This window comes from Scleropages formosus, chromosome 2 (genome assembly GCF_900964775.1).
Source record: "Scleropages formosus chromosome 2, fSclFor1.1, whole genome shotgun sequence".
NCBI lineage: Eukaryota > Metazoa > Chordata > Actinopteri > Osteoglossiformes > Osteoglossidae > Scleropages > Scleropages formosus.
The window spans coordinates 26,818,995-26,834,174 of NC_041807.1; the positions used below are offsets into that span (position 1 = coordinate 26,818,995).

Consider the following 15,180-nt stretch of genomic DNA (forward strand, 5'->3'; position numbering starts at 1 on the left):
CAAATTAATGATTCGGCACTTTACTCACATCCCTCCCTGGGTCTCCTTGCTTGCCTTGATCTCCCTAGAACACAATTGCATCACAATAGTAACTGAAGAATTACAGTGTCGACTCAGGTCAATAAACCAGACCACATTTACAAGCAGCAGGAAACAGTCACAGTACACAGTCAGATCTTCTCCACACACCCCAATGTAAACAGCCCCATAACAACACCCAGGGTCATGGGTTTGATAAAGCTTTAAATAGCTTAAAACACTATATTTCATTGCAATTATCAACACTGAAGCATTTTTTCTGTGATTATATCACTGTAGAAGTTTAATTACTTAAATTAGCCAAAGAGGTTGTTTATTCATTAATCCGAAAATGTCACTATAATAAATACAGTTGAAGTACAGTTTAAAAGAGTGAGACATCCCCACATGTAGAATTTAGAACAATAAGCTTGTTCTTTTGTCAGAGCTTTTTATTTCCTCACTGGCCCTCCTCCCCAGCCAACAGAACAAAGCTTGCATAACTCTGCAGTATTTCAATAGAAGCGACATGGAGAGAGATGTTCTAGTTACAAACAGACAAGTATAATTTTTCTGTGCATTGTAAGCTGAACAACTGCTAATGCTGGGCATTAATTTACATGTGACTTTTTGGTCACAAGTGCAGCTCTTCAACTAGAGGGTCACTCTGCTCTTTGGCAGCATTTGTCTTTAATAAGGAAGGCCAGGTCAGTTAGTTGGTGCCATCTCACGGCTGAGATGTACATATTGTTGGTCCATGAAGAGGAAACCCCAAATGGTACTAACCCGTAAGCCCGAGGCCCCAGGGACACCTGGTTTCCCATCTAGTCCATTACGTCCATCCAGTCCAGAGGCACCCCTCTCACCCTGGAGAGGTGGAAACCCATGAAGATATGGAGACAAGTAAAATAGACAATCAATCAAAACCCTAAAGGCCAAACAAAATCACTGCCAAGGGTCTCATAATACCAACGAGATTGAGTTCTTCAAAGAGATTAGCGTATTTGGGACCTAAGAAATGTGTATAAATAGGCTGAAGACCACCGAAACCCTACACTTGACAGTGGTTTATTGATAATGGATGGAAAGGTATACACCTATACTTGCTACTTTATATTTTAACACTAAAGCAACAGGTTCTGAGTTCCGAAACATTACAATAATCCTTGTGCACTAGCTTTATATACATCGGCAGTTCGTGGTCAACATGAAAATTTGCTTTATTTGCATGACTGCCAGAGGTTTATTTTAAAGCATATTTGTGATCAAAAAAATGGCAAAAAGCACTTACTCTCACTTCGCAATACACCATTCTCTTAAGAACTCATCACATGACTCCATGAACTCCAACTATAGCACATTACTCAGTGGTCGCTCATGACAGGTGTGTCAAATGCCCACCCTACTGCGCTTCATCCCACTGGGAATCTGCAGACTGGGAAACAGGATCCGGTGGAATGAAGGACAGCAGGACCAGCCAGTCCACAGCTCAGGATCTCCCTTGTGATGATTAGCTAGATGCTACTATTGTAATTACCATAATGTCACTTTGAGATGACCTCTGAACTCGAGTCACAGATTGAATCAGCTTTTCTGCATTGACACTCTGAGTGGATCTGTGAAATAAGGGCAATTTTCACACTCTGACCTTCTCCCCTGGGGTTCCTCGTAGTCCTACATCACCCTAAACAGGAAGGAATGGAAAACAGCATGTCCTAAGATCCATGAAGAAGAGATACATGAGCAGTTATATGGAGGTGAGACGGAAGTTAGGTGTTTTCATACCCTGGGTCCAGCAGGTCCTCTCGGTCCTTCAGAGCCCTTCGGACAGAACAGAGACAATCACTAAACACACAAAACGTTCACAGGCAACTGCAGAAAGCAGTGAAAGAAGAGTCAGATCACCACTGGGATTTTTCACCATCGGTTTGCCACAGGAAACAGACCTTGCGAACACCAATCATACAAAAATAAGGTGAAGAAATTTTGAAGTACGGATATACAAATGAAGAGCACAGAAGGTGTGAAATACAATGTTCACACTCACTGGTAGCCCAGCAGGCCCTTGGGGCCCTGACTCTCCCTTCTGTCCTTTCACTCCATTCTCCCCAGGATCACCGGCTTCACCCTGGAAACAGCAGCATCATGATCACATTTTGCCGGTTCTTCTGTCCTTCCTAAGGCAGCAACTTTTTACTCTACTTCAGGCCCCGTCCTTCCTCATATTATAGAGAGATTTCCTCTTTAGAGTAGTTTTTCCAAGAAGAATACAAACAGGGTTTTTAAAAAACTCTTAGACTTCTTACACATTCATAACACCAGCTGTCTCTCCAGTGGCTTAAAACTTGTTTTTGACCTCAGCAGTAATGTTTCAGACATCTTCTGTCAAGTTTTAAAAAGTCATGCTTTCTGACATCTGTCAAAACTGTCAGTGTGCACCCAAAACCACGATGAGTGATGTTCCATGTCTGACCCACAAACCGAGGAGTATACACAGGGAGCTGTCAGAGACATGGGTGGGTGTGTGTGTGTGTGTGTGTGTGTGTGTGTGTGTGTGTGTGTGTATGTGTGTGTGTTCCAACCTATTCTGGAGGGATATGAGACCCACAGGGCACAAATGGAGTATTTTTACAATCAACGATAACAAAGGACCAACGCAGCTCTATCCCTGATGGATAAAATGCGCACACACCTTTTCTCCACGTTCCCCCTTCAGCTGGCGCTCCACATCCTCCTGCGGCGAGAGAGACACACTCACTGAGACAGGGAGAGGACGACAGGTGTCACACGCAAGGATGGAGGAGTATACATTTAGAGTGATGAGGTACAGAGGGACAAGCAGGGATTGAGTGATGTGGAGCGAATGAAACATGAAAGAGACACCCAATATACAGCTGAGACATCTGGTAAGGAGGAGAAAGCACAGATATAGAGTACAATGAAATGGGTTAGCTTGGATTTCACATGTGCCTGTTTAGTGTTCCATGACCGCAAATAGCTACATTCTTTTGCTCTTTCTGGACCTTTACCTTGTTTTACACTTGCTCTCTAGTGCTGCATATTGCTAAGAATACCAGCCAGTGTCCACAGTATACACATTTTTTTAGATAAGGAATGCGCCATTTATTTTGTCCCCCCACTGCATGTTATTAGTGTTACGGCCAAATGTAAAAATAATACAAGATCTCACCACTTTCCCCGGTGGTCCAGCAGGTCCTGGGGGTCCCTAAAGGGAAAATAATTTCTTCAGTATTAGTATGGGAAGAACGTGAAGGTAAATTTCTTACAATTTCACACGCATACAGCAAAAGCTCCTCCTCATTGTTCCATAGAATAAGAAAGAATATCAAAAAAGACACATTCAGTTAAACAGAAATAAAGAACAAGCTTGGGTGCTGAAAAAGCAGTTGTATGCATTTACATTTACATTACATTTACATTTATTCATTTAGCAGACGCTTTTGTCCAAAGCGACGTACATCTCAGCAAAAGGACAATTCGTGCATTACATTAAGAGAAAGAGACAGGGCTGCAGACATGTGACTGTAACAGTAACAGACATGATGGAATGGATAATGGACAGATGTGTGCATGTCTCTCCATTTTTTTCATCATATTTGTTGTCGCCACATTCTAATTGCATCCATCTCTGAATAAATTCTCCTTAGTATATATAGACCTGTCGAGTGCTACCCGATTACATTTATTTTTATAATGCAAAGTATATTGAATACTAACTGCAATAAAGAAAAAACAAACAAAATTCCATGTTCCTAAAATGTCCCACAAAGTGATCTACATGCAAATAGCTTTTTAAACTCTACTTTTTGTCTGATTCATTTCACAACAAAGGCGAATGGCTGCCCATCCCACCAGGTCTACACCTGTCTAGTACGATCTCGGACAACTTGTCGACAGCTCTGAGCTGCGTGGCACTTTGCTGATTGAGTGGTTCATTGGGCAAATTCTCGCACGTCCTCTCTCATCCTGCTCTCTCCGCTGGGCACGACCTCCAAGCACGGTGTGGGCCGAAGGGCCATTTGCGAGGAAGGGAAGCTTAGGTATTTGCTCACCTGACTTCCTTTCTCACCCCGCGCTCCTTGGAGTCCGGGGCTACCCTGTGCGCATCAAATGCAGACCAGTCAAAGAGTGCATAAACACAGACACATGCAAGCAAATATAAGAAAAAAAGGTATACAAACATGCATATACCGGAAGATTAATAAAGATTATGGCATTAAACTAGAAACAGGTCTTATTATGAGTCACTTCCATACCAAAAAAATGGTTAATGGTCATCATTTAAATTATAAAATTACTTTTAAAATGGTAAATTGCCAGATTTAAGTCTTACATTTCGGCCATGTTCTCCAGGATCCCCCGTGTCACCCTTCTCTCCCGGCCGTCCCGGCTGGCCTGCTAGGCCCTGGGAACCCGTGAACAACCGGTCAGAATCCAGCATCTTACTCTACAGCTCCACCACCCTTATAATATCAAAGTCAGCACTAAATGGCAGCTCACAGAACCACCAAGCAAAGATTTCCGGTTGACCAGTGCGCAAGGCAAAGTGCTTAGGCCATTGTTTAAGGATCAGTCAGTGCTGTTTTTATCGAATTGGGAGTTATACTTCACATTCTCTGTTAATATCTGACTAACGTAACTTCTGCTAATTACTCAAAGGGTACTCTATTATTTAAGCAGTGTGATCAATTCATGCAAATTCCATAAGACAGCAGCTTTCAGACGATTCATAAAACATGCAGGAGCGAAACGCTGATATAGAATTCCCCAACAACAATTCTCCAATGCTTTTATTGTACTGGCAGCAGAAGCGGTCAGGCTACACAACAGATCATTTGTCTTCAACGTGAGCATCTTTAAATCATCTTGCATTGCTTAATGTGGGCTTTCTTGTAGATAAATCCTGCAAACTTACCCGCAGTCCTCTCTCTCCTGGCTTTCCAGGTAGACCAGACTCACCCTGGAACACAACAGATCTGTTGGAATTGATCTCTTCAGACGCTTATAGATTCATTAGAGTCTCAATAATGAGGCACCAATAAGCTCAAGAATGGTTTAATAGAATGCAGCAGATGGGGGGCGTGATGGCATGGTGGGTTTGGCCAGTGCCCGCTGTCTGGGGGGTCTGGGGTTTGAGCCCTGCTTGGGGTGCCTTGCAATGGACTGGTGCCCCGTCCTGGGTGTGCCCCCTCCAGCCTTGTGCTCTGTGTTGCCGGGTTAGGCTCCGGCTCACCGAGACCCCACTTGGGACAAGCGGTTGTTGGCAATGACATGACAATTCAGCAGAATCTCTCCAGATGTTACACATTGCAGATGGCTGCTAGGCCGCACCTGCACCCCCTTTTTATACCCCCGCTCTCCTTTATCTACTTTTATCCATATAACATACCATCCAAGGGTATCCTAAACAGAGGTCCTTGGTATTCCTGAAATTTCTCGGTAGGCAAATATCCTGACTCATTTCAACAACAAGAAGTTATCAACAAAGCATAGCGCAATGAAAGTTCACAATGAACCAAATCATCTGCTGCAGACATTTGGCTTTACAGGTTAAGGTGGTCAGTAAAATGCATGAAGGCAATATGAGGAACTCCATAACATATCACAAAAGGAAATCTCAGGAAGCAGCCTATAAGCAGTTATTTTGAACAAACTCTGCAAAATATTATTACAGCAGTTGAAAATTTTATAGAAAATATTTTGAAATCTAAAAGGAAAGACATAAAAATTGACAAATTAGCGTTGCTTTGCCTTGAGTGGTAAATATTAAAAGCTTTTAAGAATTTACAGTGTTTCATATACTTCCCTAAACTACTGCACATTTTCAGGATGATGGAGAACCTACATCCTTCTGCAGCTGGTAATTTTGCAGCTGGCCATTAAATTCAGCTTTACTTTGAATTTGTTAATGCTCTCAAGATATTCTTTAAATTTTCACATAGGAACAGTTAAAGCACAAAAATCATTAAGTGAACAAGAACCAATTACAGTGCAAAACATGGTCGCGGCTATGAACAATTAAAGAGTTCTTACTGGAGTGCCTTCATCACCCTTGTCTCCTTTCTCACCCTGCAACACAAAGCCTCATTAATCTTTGATTCTCACATTACATTAGCATTTTTTTTGCATGGCGGCTACATGCTAATATGAATTAGAGCTGAAAGACCGCTTGAAATCTTAACCCAGGAGATCTTACAATCATTTTTGGAGATGGAGGGTGGGACTACTGCCCCTAATCCCCTGTCAGTTTCAGACTAAGGCTGGCAAGGCGGCACTGTAGCAGCCGTAGGAGCAGCCACAGGAGTGTGAAAGAGATTAGCAAGTGCAGGGGAGCTGGAGCGCTAGTGTAACAGCTGGATTGTCTGAAGTTGCTTCAGTTCATCTCAGTCTCGAACCTCTTTCCCTCTGGGCCCCATTGGTCCTGGGGGACCTGGCCTTCCCGTCTCTCCAGGCTCTCCAGCTTCACCTTGTCCTCCCTGTAACACAAGCACAACACGCAGGTCCCACGTCACACATGGAGCCATGAAACCCCACACACACACACACACACACACACACACACACACACACTAGTCACATGCAAGTTGAGCATACTGCTCAAAACAAGGGGCAGTAAAGATTCTGTGAGAAAAGCTTACCTTTATACCTTGTTTTCCAGTTAAACCAGCATTCCCCTAAAAAAGAAATCCTGATATGTATTTAATAGATAGAATACATTTTTTTAGAATAACACATTTATTAAATCAGACTTGGGAAAGAAAAATACATAAGCAGAATATTATTAACACATGGCAGATCCAGCAGTCAAATGCACAGAAGGAGGGAAAAAGGAAAGTGAGCTAATTTGAGAGATTTTTAAAAACCCAAAAGAAATTTAATTCCTAAAGAGGCACAGATACAGAACACAGTGCAGTGTAAATGATTTAACATTCCATCGCTGGCAGAAACTTGTATAACCAAAATTCAGTCTACAATGATTCTGCTGTTGTCACTGCTACTGGAATATGCAGTCCACATGCAGTGTAAACTCTCACCCTTTCTCCCTGTTCACCCTTTGGTCCAGGCTGACCTGGGACCCCAAAACCTGGCTGCCCCTACGAGACGATGAGAGAGATACAGAGAGACAAAGAGAATAAATCACACTTTATTAAAAGATCATTCCACAAAAATGAAAGTGCACGTGAATAAGATGGCCTGTGGACTTAGACACAGAACAGAGAACGTGCAGCATATGCATCACATGGACTTCAGTAATGAATTTCAAACCCAGGTTGTTTTTTATGGGGCTTTGCACAGAGAATCACTATCATAGCATCATGAAAAATTACATTATGTAAATAAGGTTATGACTCTTATTACGGCTGAAGTCTGGAGCTGACGTGAATCTATGTCTCCAAATGTATACACACACACACACACACACACACACACTCTCCTGTTACCAGTTTTCATTCCTCACTTTCCAGTCACAAGGTGCATCATCCTGTACCTCACTGGGTACCAACTCACTTTTTCACCTTTCTCTGCGGGGTCACCCTTTGACCCTTTGGGCCCCTCAGGGCCTGGCAAACCCCGTTCACCCTAAGGCAGGGGAAAAAGGAGACAGAAATAGTGAGATGCTTCACAAACAGGACTTCCTTGCAACAGCTGCTGTTATAGTCTTTTAATATATAGATATATGGTATATAAATATATATATACACCTGTGCATTTTGCTCTCTCTTACGTCATATCTGACTGTATATATATTGCGTCTATTTAGGGCATTTAATCCAAACTTGGCTTTCACAAATTTCCACCCAGAGGTATCTCAGCTACTCCTGCTTCATTGTCTGTGTGCATTTCTGTGAGACGTGACAGTGAATGTGAGATGTTGCAGTGCAGTGCATCACACATACCCGCTCCCCCTTGGTTCCAGGTGGTCCTTGCAGCTAGGAGGGTAAATGAAAGGTGCATCAGTCTCTAGATCAGCGCTAAAAACATCATCTCAGAGTTCAACACTGGCCGGTGGAACGAGGGAAAGACCACAGCCGTACTTGGCCGGAGACTTACACCTCTACCGGGTTCCCCTGGAGCTCCCTGGCTTCCCTGGGGTATGGACAGACAGACCGTGGAGTAGATGTGGGGAACAGCGGGTGAAAAAAGGAAAGGAAAAGAAACAGAACTGGTGAATTAATTTTCACTTTTTATAAAGTGATTTTAATAACGGGATTCTTTTAGCCATTTACAGAGCTATGCTGCACCACATCTGCAAACGTAGTAGCACAATACATACAGTTCCATGCCCTCTACACCTGCAATCTTTGTGTGACGAGTCTAGTCTATTAAGGTTCTCATCATCTGTTTATTGTACAAGTTAGAGTTACCCCCAACTCAGACTGGACGCAATGAATAATGATGCATCTGCTCTCTCACCTTCTCCCCTGGCAACCCGTTGGCCCCTGGCAAACCCTGCAAGCAAACAATAAGGATGAGCATTCTGTGCCAGACAGCCAGCTGAGCTAAATTCAGTTCTGATTCATCTCTATTTATTTACTTTATTTAGCAACTGCACAGAGATCGCTTGCATGGGTTTGCAGCTTCGTTCAGAGTGGATCCATCTTAAAACAGGTCTGAACACATGGTCATTTTCAAATGGCAGGTCTTACTAAACAACCTCGTTGTCATTCTTACAATGCAGAGAAGACCACTGTCAGTGAGTAAAGTCATTGTTGCCATGTGTGAATGTAAAGAGCATTAAATTTATCTGACACTTTTCTCCAAAGTAACTTGAAATGTCAAGGTATTTACCCATTTATATAGCTGGATAATTTTACTGGAGTAATTTAGAGTAAGTACCTTGCTCAAGGATACTGCAGGTAGGGGTGAGGCCTGAAGCTGCAACCTTTGGGTCCAAAAGCAGCAGCTCTAACCACCACACTACCAGCTGCCCCATTATGGTGAATATAACTTTTTAAGCCGTTACATAGTTATTGCTAAGTATAATTTAGCAGTAATGTGCACGGTGGTACTCACTCTGAGGCCTGGAGCTCCCGGTGAGCCTGGTTTCCCAGGTTCCCCCTGATAGAAAGACACCCCCAACTGGTCAAAGGCAGTGATAACTCTCTCTGGGACTTCATTTAAAGGACCTTTTCCACATTTACATTTATTTTTTTTAACTGACACTTTTCTCCAAAGCGACTCACAATGTTAAACCACCTACAACTATTCACCCATTTAAGCCGTTGGGTAATTTTACTGGAGCAATTTAGGATACCTTGCTCAAGGGTACTACACCAGTGGGTGAGATGCCAACTGCAGACCTTCAGATCCAATGGAAGCAGCTCTAACCACTATGATATCAGCTCCCCCTACTTTCTAAGTCAGATTTTTTTTCCTTTCAGATCTATTAAACTACCAGACAGGAACAGCTGTGAATCTTCTGACAGCTTACGATCGTGATTCATGCAAACACATCAGCGTGTAAAACGAGCGTGCCGCACGGACAGCGTGTCGGAGCAGATCCTACCCTCTCTCCTGCTGGGCCCGCTGGTCCCCGCTCACCCTGCAAAAGTCACAAATCACTACAGGATCACTTCCTGTTTAGACACATGTGCATGTCGTCTACAGCCTGCTACTTGCTGACACAGTCCACTGTGTACAGTTACTTCCTGTATGCACACAAAGTGGTGCTTCATTTACACCAAACAGACACATCTGGAACACTGTATCTCAGAGGACTTGTTCAGATAAATCGTGCGCTCACCCTATCCCCCTGTGAGCCGGGCTCGCCTGGCTGCCCCCTGTCACCCTGAGGAGAAAGAGATGACGTTATATAAGAGCGCATTCATTCATTGACACATTCATGTACCCACATGCCTGCGCAAATATAAATGGGCATCAACAAGGCAAGGCAAGGTATCACACGGTCCTACCTTGCTGCCCAGTTCTCCAGGAGGTCCACGTGGGCCCTGAAAGAGAAACAGCTCAGTCTCAGAGTCCAAGCATGGTACCGCACCATCATCAGAGGGTGACGGGATCTTTCGGCTTCAGTTCCAAACAGTTAAAATATGACTATGAGGAGAACACCACTATCAATGTGGCTTTAGGTGATAATGATGGGAGCAGATGTCTCACCCTGTCTCCAGGCTCTCCAGCTCTCCCTGGGGGTCCTGGTAGTCCCTCTCCAGTATCCCCCTGAAACACAGACATCACTGTTACTGATTCACGGTATAAACCCAGGCTGCCCAACCTTTTTTTGGCCAAGGGCCACAATCATTATTGTGAAAAGGTCCACATGTATAAAAAAAAAAAAACATAGTAAGTGACATACTGAATCATATATATCTAAACTTTACTTAATACTTATTTTACTGAATTTTATTTAAGTGCGGTGCATGTTCATGTGTGCATCTACGACCATCGTGTGTTTCAGTAGAATTTACAGTATTTATGGTAAAAATACTACAAATTAATAGCTTTAGAAGTGTTATTTTGGGCCTCATTATGTGATACAGTGCTCTGCATGCAGCCCTTTGGCCACCTCTTGCAGACACAAGAGACAAAAAGACATACACGCACAGATTTCAACACGCATGGCTTTCAGACATCAGTAGCACCATTGCTTAACAAACCTTCTCTCCTTTTGGGCCAGCAGGACCTGTTAAACCACGGGGCCCCTGGATGCCTGGTGGCCCTTGTGGACCCTAAGAACACATATGCACTGGTTGGACAATCGCAATACACACATAGACACTCAAACACATTATGCCAACTAATACTCATATGCACCAATATCCCAGAGGTGAATCAAATCAATTAATTGATCATGAGAGCCAGTTTCAGGGTCAGTCCCAGAAATGGTCAATATCCGACAAATTAGGCACAAAGACCGAGATGGGGTCGACTCACCAGGGATCCCTTTTCTCCTTTCACTGCTACTCCACTGCCCACCCCTGGAGGCCCCTGAGAGACAGAAAAAGACAAAGGAATTAACAAAAGCGAGAGAGGCTCATAGTCACTGCTAGTGAAGCCCAAAAACAATACCTGAAATCACTGGATTTGAGAGCAACACTTACCCTCTCGCCAGGGTTGCCCTTCTCTCCCTGCAAGAGGGCACGAGATACATTAAGTAAAGCAAAAACAGTTCAAAGGGGCCCAAAGCTCCTCCTGCAGCTCACCAGCATCACACTCCAGGAGTCTCCCAGTCTGTGTCCCCATAGCGTCCCTCCACACATTGTTGTATGTCTTTACACTCCACAGTGCACTCGTCTCCTCACTCCCCGGAATGCCTTGTCCTCTTCCTCCACCAGCACTCTAAACACTACCAGACAGCCTTCCCACCAAAACAGTAACACTATTGACAGCCCCATCTCCAAAATAAAAAAAAAACTGCTGGCCACCCTTTCATTGTGTACAGTGACAGCAGAAAGACGAGCGCAACCCTGCTCCGAAATCCATGGGGACGTTTGGTGTCTCTGAACTGCACACAAGCCTCTTATCTCACCCACTCTAATCCCCCTCTTTACTGGCAATTCCAGCACCCTGCCGCCAGCCCTGCTCCCGCCCGCCCACGTCTATAGCAGGGCTGAACATCAGGGCTGCTTCGCTTCCGCAACACGTTAGTTGTCAAGGAAACAGATTACAGGGGAAAGCAGCAAGATGAAGAGAACGATGAAAAGGGGGAAGAAGGAGTCGGGCTTGAGTCAGGGATGGTCAGGTGAGACTGGTGTGGACCATCTAACGGTGTTGAAAGCTCATGAGAAACATAGCATCTCATGCACTTGTATCACAGATTGCAGGAACACTTAGAAACAATTTCTACAATCATGACCATCGCAGATTGCTAGGACTGGAAATTCAGGATGCTGGAGTACATTGACATGTAGCATGGTAAGACATCATAAAAGCATCCGCCAGTGGCTCTGACCCTTTACTGAAATTCAAGAACAGGACATGAAGTCTGACCTTAATGGAAAGTCCAGGGGTGCCTGGTATCCCAGGCTGGCCATCCTGTCCCGGAGGCCCTAGTAGTCCTGGACTTCCTTTGCTTCCATCGAGCCCTGGGCGTCCAGGTGTGCCCTAGAAGATCCAAATGGCCAGTTAGATGAGGTCACACTGCCTTGTGCCCCAGTGCCACACCAGCAGATTGAAGGTCTCTCACCGGTATTCCTGGGATGCCCGGCTCACCCTTCCGTCCTGGAAAACCTGGGCCTATAGCTGATCCCGGCTCACCCTGAAACGGCAACAGAACCCAAAATTATACTCAGCATCACAATGTCAAGCATAAGCACTGCACATGAACCCTGCACTTCACACCCGCTGGAAACAAGAGGCGCCTGACGTGCAGATGAACCTGGACTCCCCACTGTGTGGTAGCTACTCTCACTCACCCTTTCGCCCTTCTCCCCATTCGACCCAGGTGGTCCAGGAACACCCGGCTCTCCCTGGCACACAGAGAGACTGCAGTCAAAGCAGAGCACAGCACAGAGTACAGTGCGCAACACGGTACGTAATAGAGTACACAGGAAAACGCAGCAAACTACAACAGAGCTCAAAAATGGTAGACAATGCCTTCACACGTTACAGCAACGCATCACAGCTCATGGGATTGTGCCGAAATGCAACTTACTGAGTGACAGGTTAACTCTTCATTACAGAGGCTAATACGGGAAAAATAAGAATGAAAACATCCTTCCTGTCACATAGCCGGCACACAAATAGGGAAGTTAGAAATTAATGTGAGAGCGAGGTCTGTTAGGAGCCACAGTACTGTGTGCTGTGGACAGCTGTCGGAGGCCACTCACCGAATCTCCTCGGACACCCGGAAGGCCCTGGGCTCCCTGGAAGAGCCAAGAAAACATGACCGCCACAATGTATGTGTGAGAAACCTGCAGCAGTAACACTGCGACCACAGGCACTGAGGCTCTGCACTCACCGGAACACCTGCGGGGCCCGGGGCTCCTGTGCGACCTGGCAGACCAGGCCTGCCGTCCAGGCCCGGGAAACCCTGCAGTGGAAGAGGGCCACAGGAACAGAGGGAAGAGGGTCATTTTTAAGTGGGAAAAAGCTCATACTAAACCTGAACACAGCCTCAGACTTCAGACACATCAGCCGAAACCGCTTGTCCCATACGGGGTCATGGGGAGCCGGAGGCTAACGATGAGGGCGAAGGGCTGGAGGGGGAAGGGGCACACCTGGGAGGGGGCACACCCAGAATGGGACACCAGTCCGTCGCAAAGCACCCCAAGCAGGACTTGAACCCCAGACCCACCGGAGAGCAGGACCTGGTCCGACCCACTGTGCCACCACGCCCCCCCGAGGATCAGACTTACACAACTGAATACACACTTACACACTAAAAATGAATCTGAGACATTGTCTTCATTCTGCTGAATTCACTAATTCATGCACCATCTTTCCTAACTGTTGAACTCACCCTGTCACCCTTCTCCCCAGGAACAGCGGGCCCCACGCTGGTGCCAGGGGTCCCGGGAGGACCCTGAGGGCCCCGGGGCCCCTCCCTCCCAGGGAGTCCATCTCGGCCCTGAAAAATACAGACAGAGTGTGATTTAATCCAAGACAGAGATCCTTCACTTCCCAGCAGGGTCATCTCCCCGTCAGGAACTCTCGGTCAAACTGGACAACTTGGTCATGTCATCCACTTCATCTGTTCAGAGTCTAGGAGTAACAGGTGGCTCAAGTATCTCCTTCTCTTAATACATTAAACTCATAACCTGGTCCCGTACATAGATCCTGTATCACGTCTGAAGGATCTGCCCTAAAACTCACAACTCGGTCTCTCCAGCTTCAGGTCCAGGCCATAGTAATATTCCATTCGGACTGCTGCAACTCTCTCCTCTCTGACTTTCTGACCTCTGCTATCAGACGTCTCCAGTTGGTACAGGGTTCCGCTGCATGACTTGTGTTTGGCCTACCAAAGTGTTCCTACGTACCTTTCCTCCTCGTCTCTCTCCATTGGCTGCCTGTAGCTGCCCATATCTAATTCAGCATTGGTTATGACCTACAAGACCATAAGCTGATCTGCTCACTAATGCCTACAGGACCTGACTACATTCTACAGCCCAACCAGACAGCAACACTCTTCTACCTCTGGATGCATGGTGGTCCCATTCAGAAGAGGTCCCAAATTAAAAACTGGAATATTCTCAGTTCTGGGTCCGTCATGGTGGAACGAGCTCCTTCTCTCATTCAAAACGGCTGAATCTCTCTCAACGTTCAAGAAGAGTCTCAAAACACACGTCTTTCAGACCCACTCCTCTCCAGATCTCTTACCTACTCTGTAAACTCACCTACTCTGAATAAACTACCTCCTATCAATTTTATATGCGGCTGCTTGAGTAATACATCCCAGAAAAAAGGTGCTATCTGACTAATCGACCGTACGCTGTGAATCTTGTGTATGCGTCTATCTCTCAGTGAGTTGGTTCAATACACACACACACACACATTTTCAGAACCGCTTGTCCCATACGGGGTCACGGGGAACCGGAGCCTACCCGGCAACACAGGGCATAAGGCCGGAGAGAGGGAGGGGACACACCCAGGACGGGACGCCAGTCCGTCGCAAGGCACCCCAAGCGGGACTCGAACCCCAGACCCACCGGAGAGTAGGACTGCGGCCCAACCCACTGCGCCACCGCACCCCCTAGGTTCAATACATTTTTGTTAACTCTGAGTTGCACGTTACTTTGGAGACACATCTGCCAAATGAATGAATGTGTATTGAACGCTACTAAACTGGTGACCGAAGAACTTGCACTTACAGATTCCCCTTTGCGGCCATCGGCGCCGTCCCTGCCTCTCTCCCCCTGGGAAGACGAACAGCCAATGAGCACAGCTTAGAAGAGTGTGAATGACATAAGAACCACATCACACCTGCTTTAATATTTTAATGCAGTGCTGAAACATGTGAAAAGGAACTGAAAAAGCACTGTTACCTTTTCGCCTCGCTCGCCCTTATCCCCCTTGAACTGAAAATGGCAGAGGAACAGACAGTAAGGGAAACAAGGATATTTTAGAGGAAACGCTGAGAAATAATGTTTTCACCAGGGGAATGGGTCAATGTGTAATGGTCCCAGCCTAATTAAAACGTCCAGGTTTCTAAAGAGGGAAGGACAGAAGGAAGCTGGAAGGTGTATT

At 45.6% G+C, this 15,180-nt stretch overlaps 1 protein-coding gene across 1 annotated transcript in view; it reads right to left on the reverse strand.

The window, feature by feature from the left end:
* col7a1 (collagen, type VII, alpha 1) overlaps positions 1–15,180 on the reverse strand; it is a 75,883-nt gene that overhangs the window by 28,979 nt on the left and 31,724 nt on the right. Inside the window, exons 31-64 of the mRNA XM_018756571.2 lie at positions 14,979–15,011; positions 14,805–14,849; positions 13,457–13,564; positions 12,956–13,027; positions 12,825–12,860; positions 12,411–12,464; positions 12,182–12,253; positions 11,986–12,099; positions 11,097–11,123; positions 10,930–10,983; positions 10,653–10,724; positions 10,156–10,215; positions 9,954–9,989; positions 9,785–9,829; positions 9,548–9,583; positions 9,055–9,099; positions 8,455–8,490; positions 8,092–8,127; positions 7,938–7,970; positions 7,549–7,620; positions 7,074–7,133; positions 6,678–6,713; positions 6,435–6,515; positions 6,073–6,108; positions 4,955–4,999; positions 4,373–4,444; positions 4,092–4,136; positions 3,209–3,244; positions 2,711–2,752; positions 2,066–2,146; positions 1,804–1,839; positions 1,667–1,702; positions 805–885; positions 29–64 (exon numbers count right to left, since the gene is read on the reverse strand). Coding sequence (XP_018612087.1) covers positions 29–64; positions 805–885; positions 1,667–1,702; positions 1,804–1,839; positions 2,066–2,146; positions 2,711–2,752; positions 3,209–3,244; positions 4,092–4,136; positions 4,373–4,444; positions 4,955–4,999; positions 6,073–6,108; positions 6,435–6,515; positions 6,678–6,713; positions 7,074–7,133; positions 7,549–7,620; positions 7,938–7,970; positions 8,092–8,127; positions 8,455–8,490; positions 9,055–9,099; positions 9,548–9,583; positions 9,785–9,829; positions 9,954–9,989; positions 10,156–10,215; positions 10,653–10,724; positions 10,930–10,983; positions 11,097–11,123; positions 11,986–12,099; positions 12,182–12,253; positions 12,411–12,464; positions 12,825–12,860; positions 12,956–13,027; positions 13,457–13,564; positions 14,805–14,849; positions 14,979–15,011 — 1,809 coding nt within the window. The remainder of the gene's footprint in view (positions 1–28; positions 65–804; positions 886–1,666; positions 1,703–1,803; positions 1,840–2,065; positions 2,147–2,710; positions 2,753–3,208; positions 3,245–4,091; positions 4,137–4,372; positions 4,445–4,954; positions 5,000–6,072; positions 6,109–6,434; positions 6,516–6,677; positions 6,714–7,073; positions 7,134–7,548; positions 7,621–7,937; positions 7,971–8,091; positions 8,128–8,454; positions 8,491–9,054; positions 9,100–9,547; positions 9,584–9,784; positions 9,830–9,953; positions 9,990–10,155; positions 10,216–10,652; positions 10,725–10,929; positions 10,984–11,096; positions 11,124–11,985; positions 12,100–12,181; positions 12,254–12,410; positions 12,465–12,824; positions 12,861–12,955; positions 13,028–13,456; positions 13,565–14,804; positions 14,850–14,978; positions 15,012–15,180) is intronic.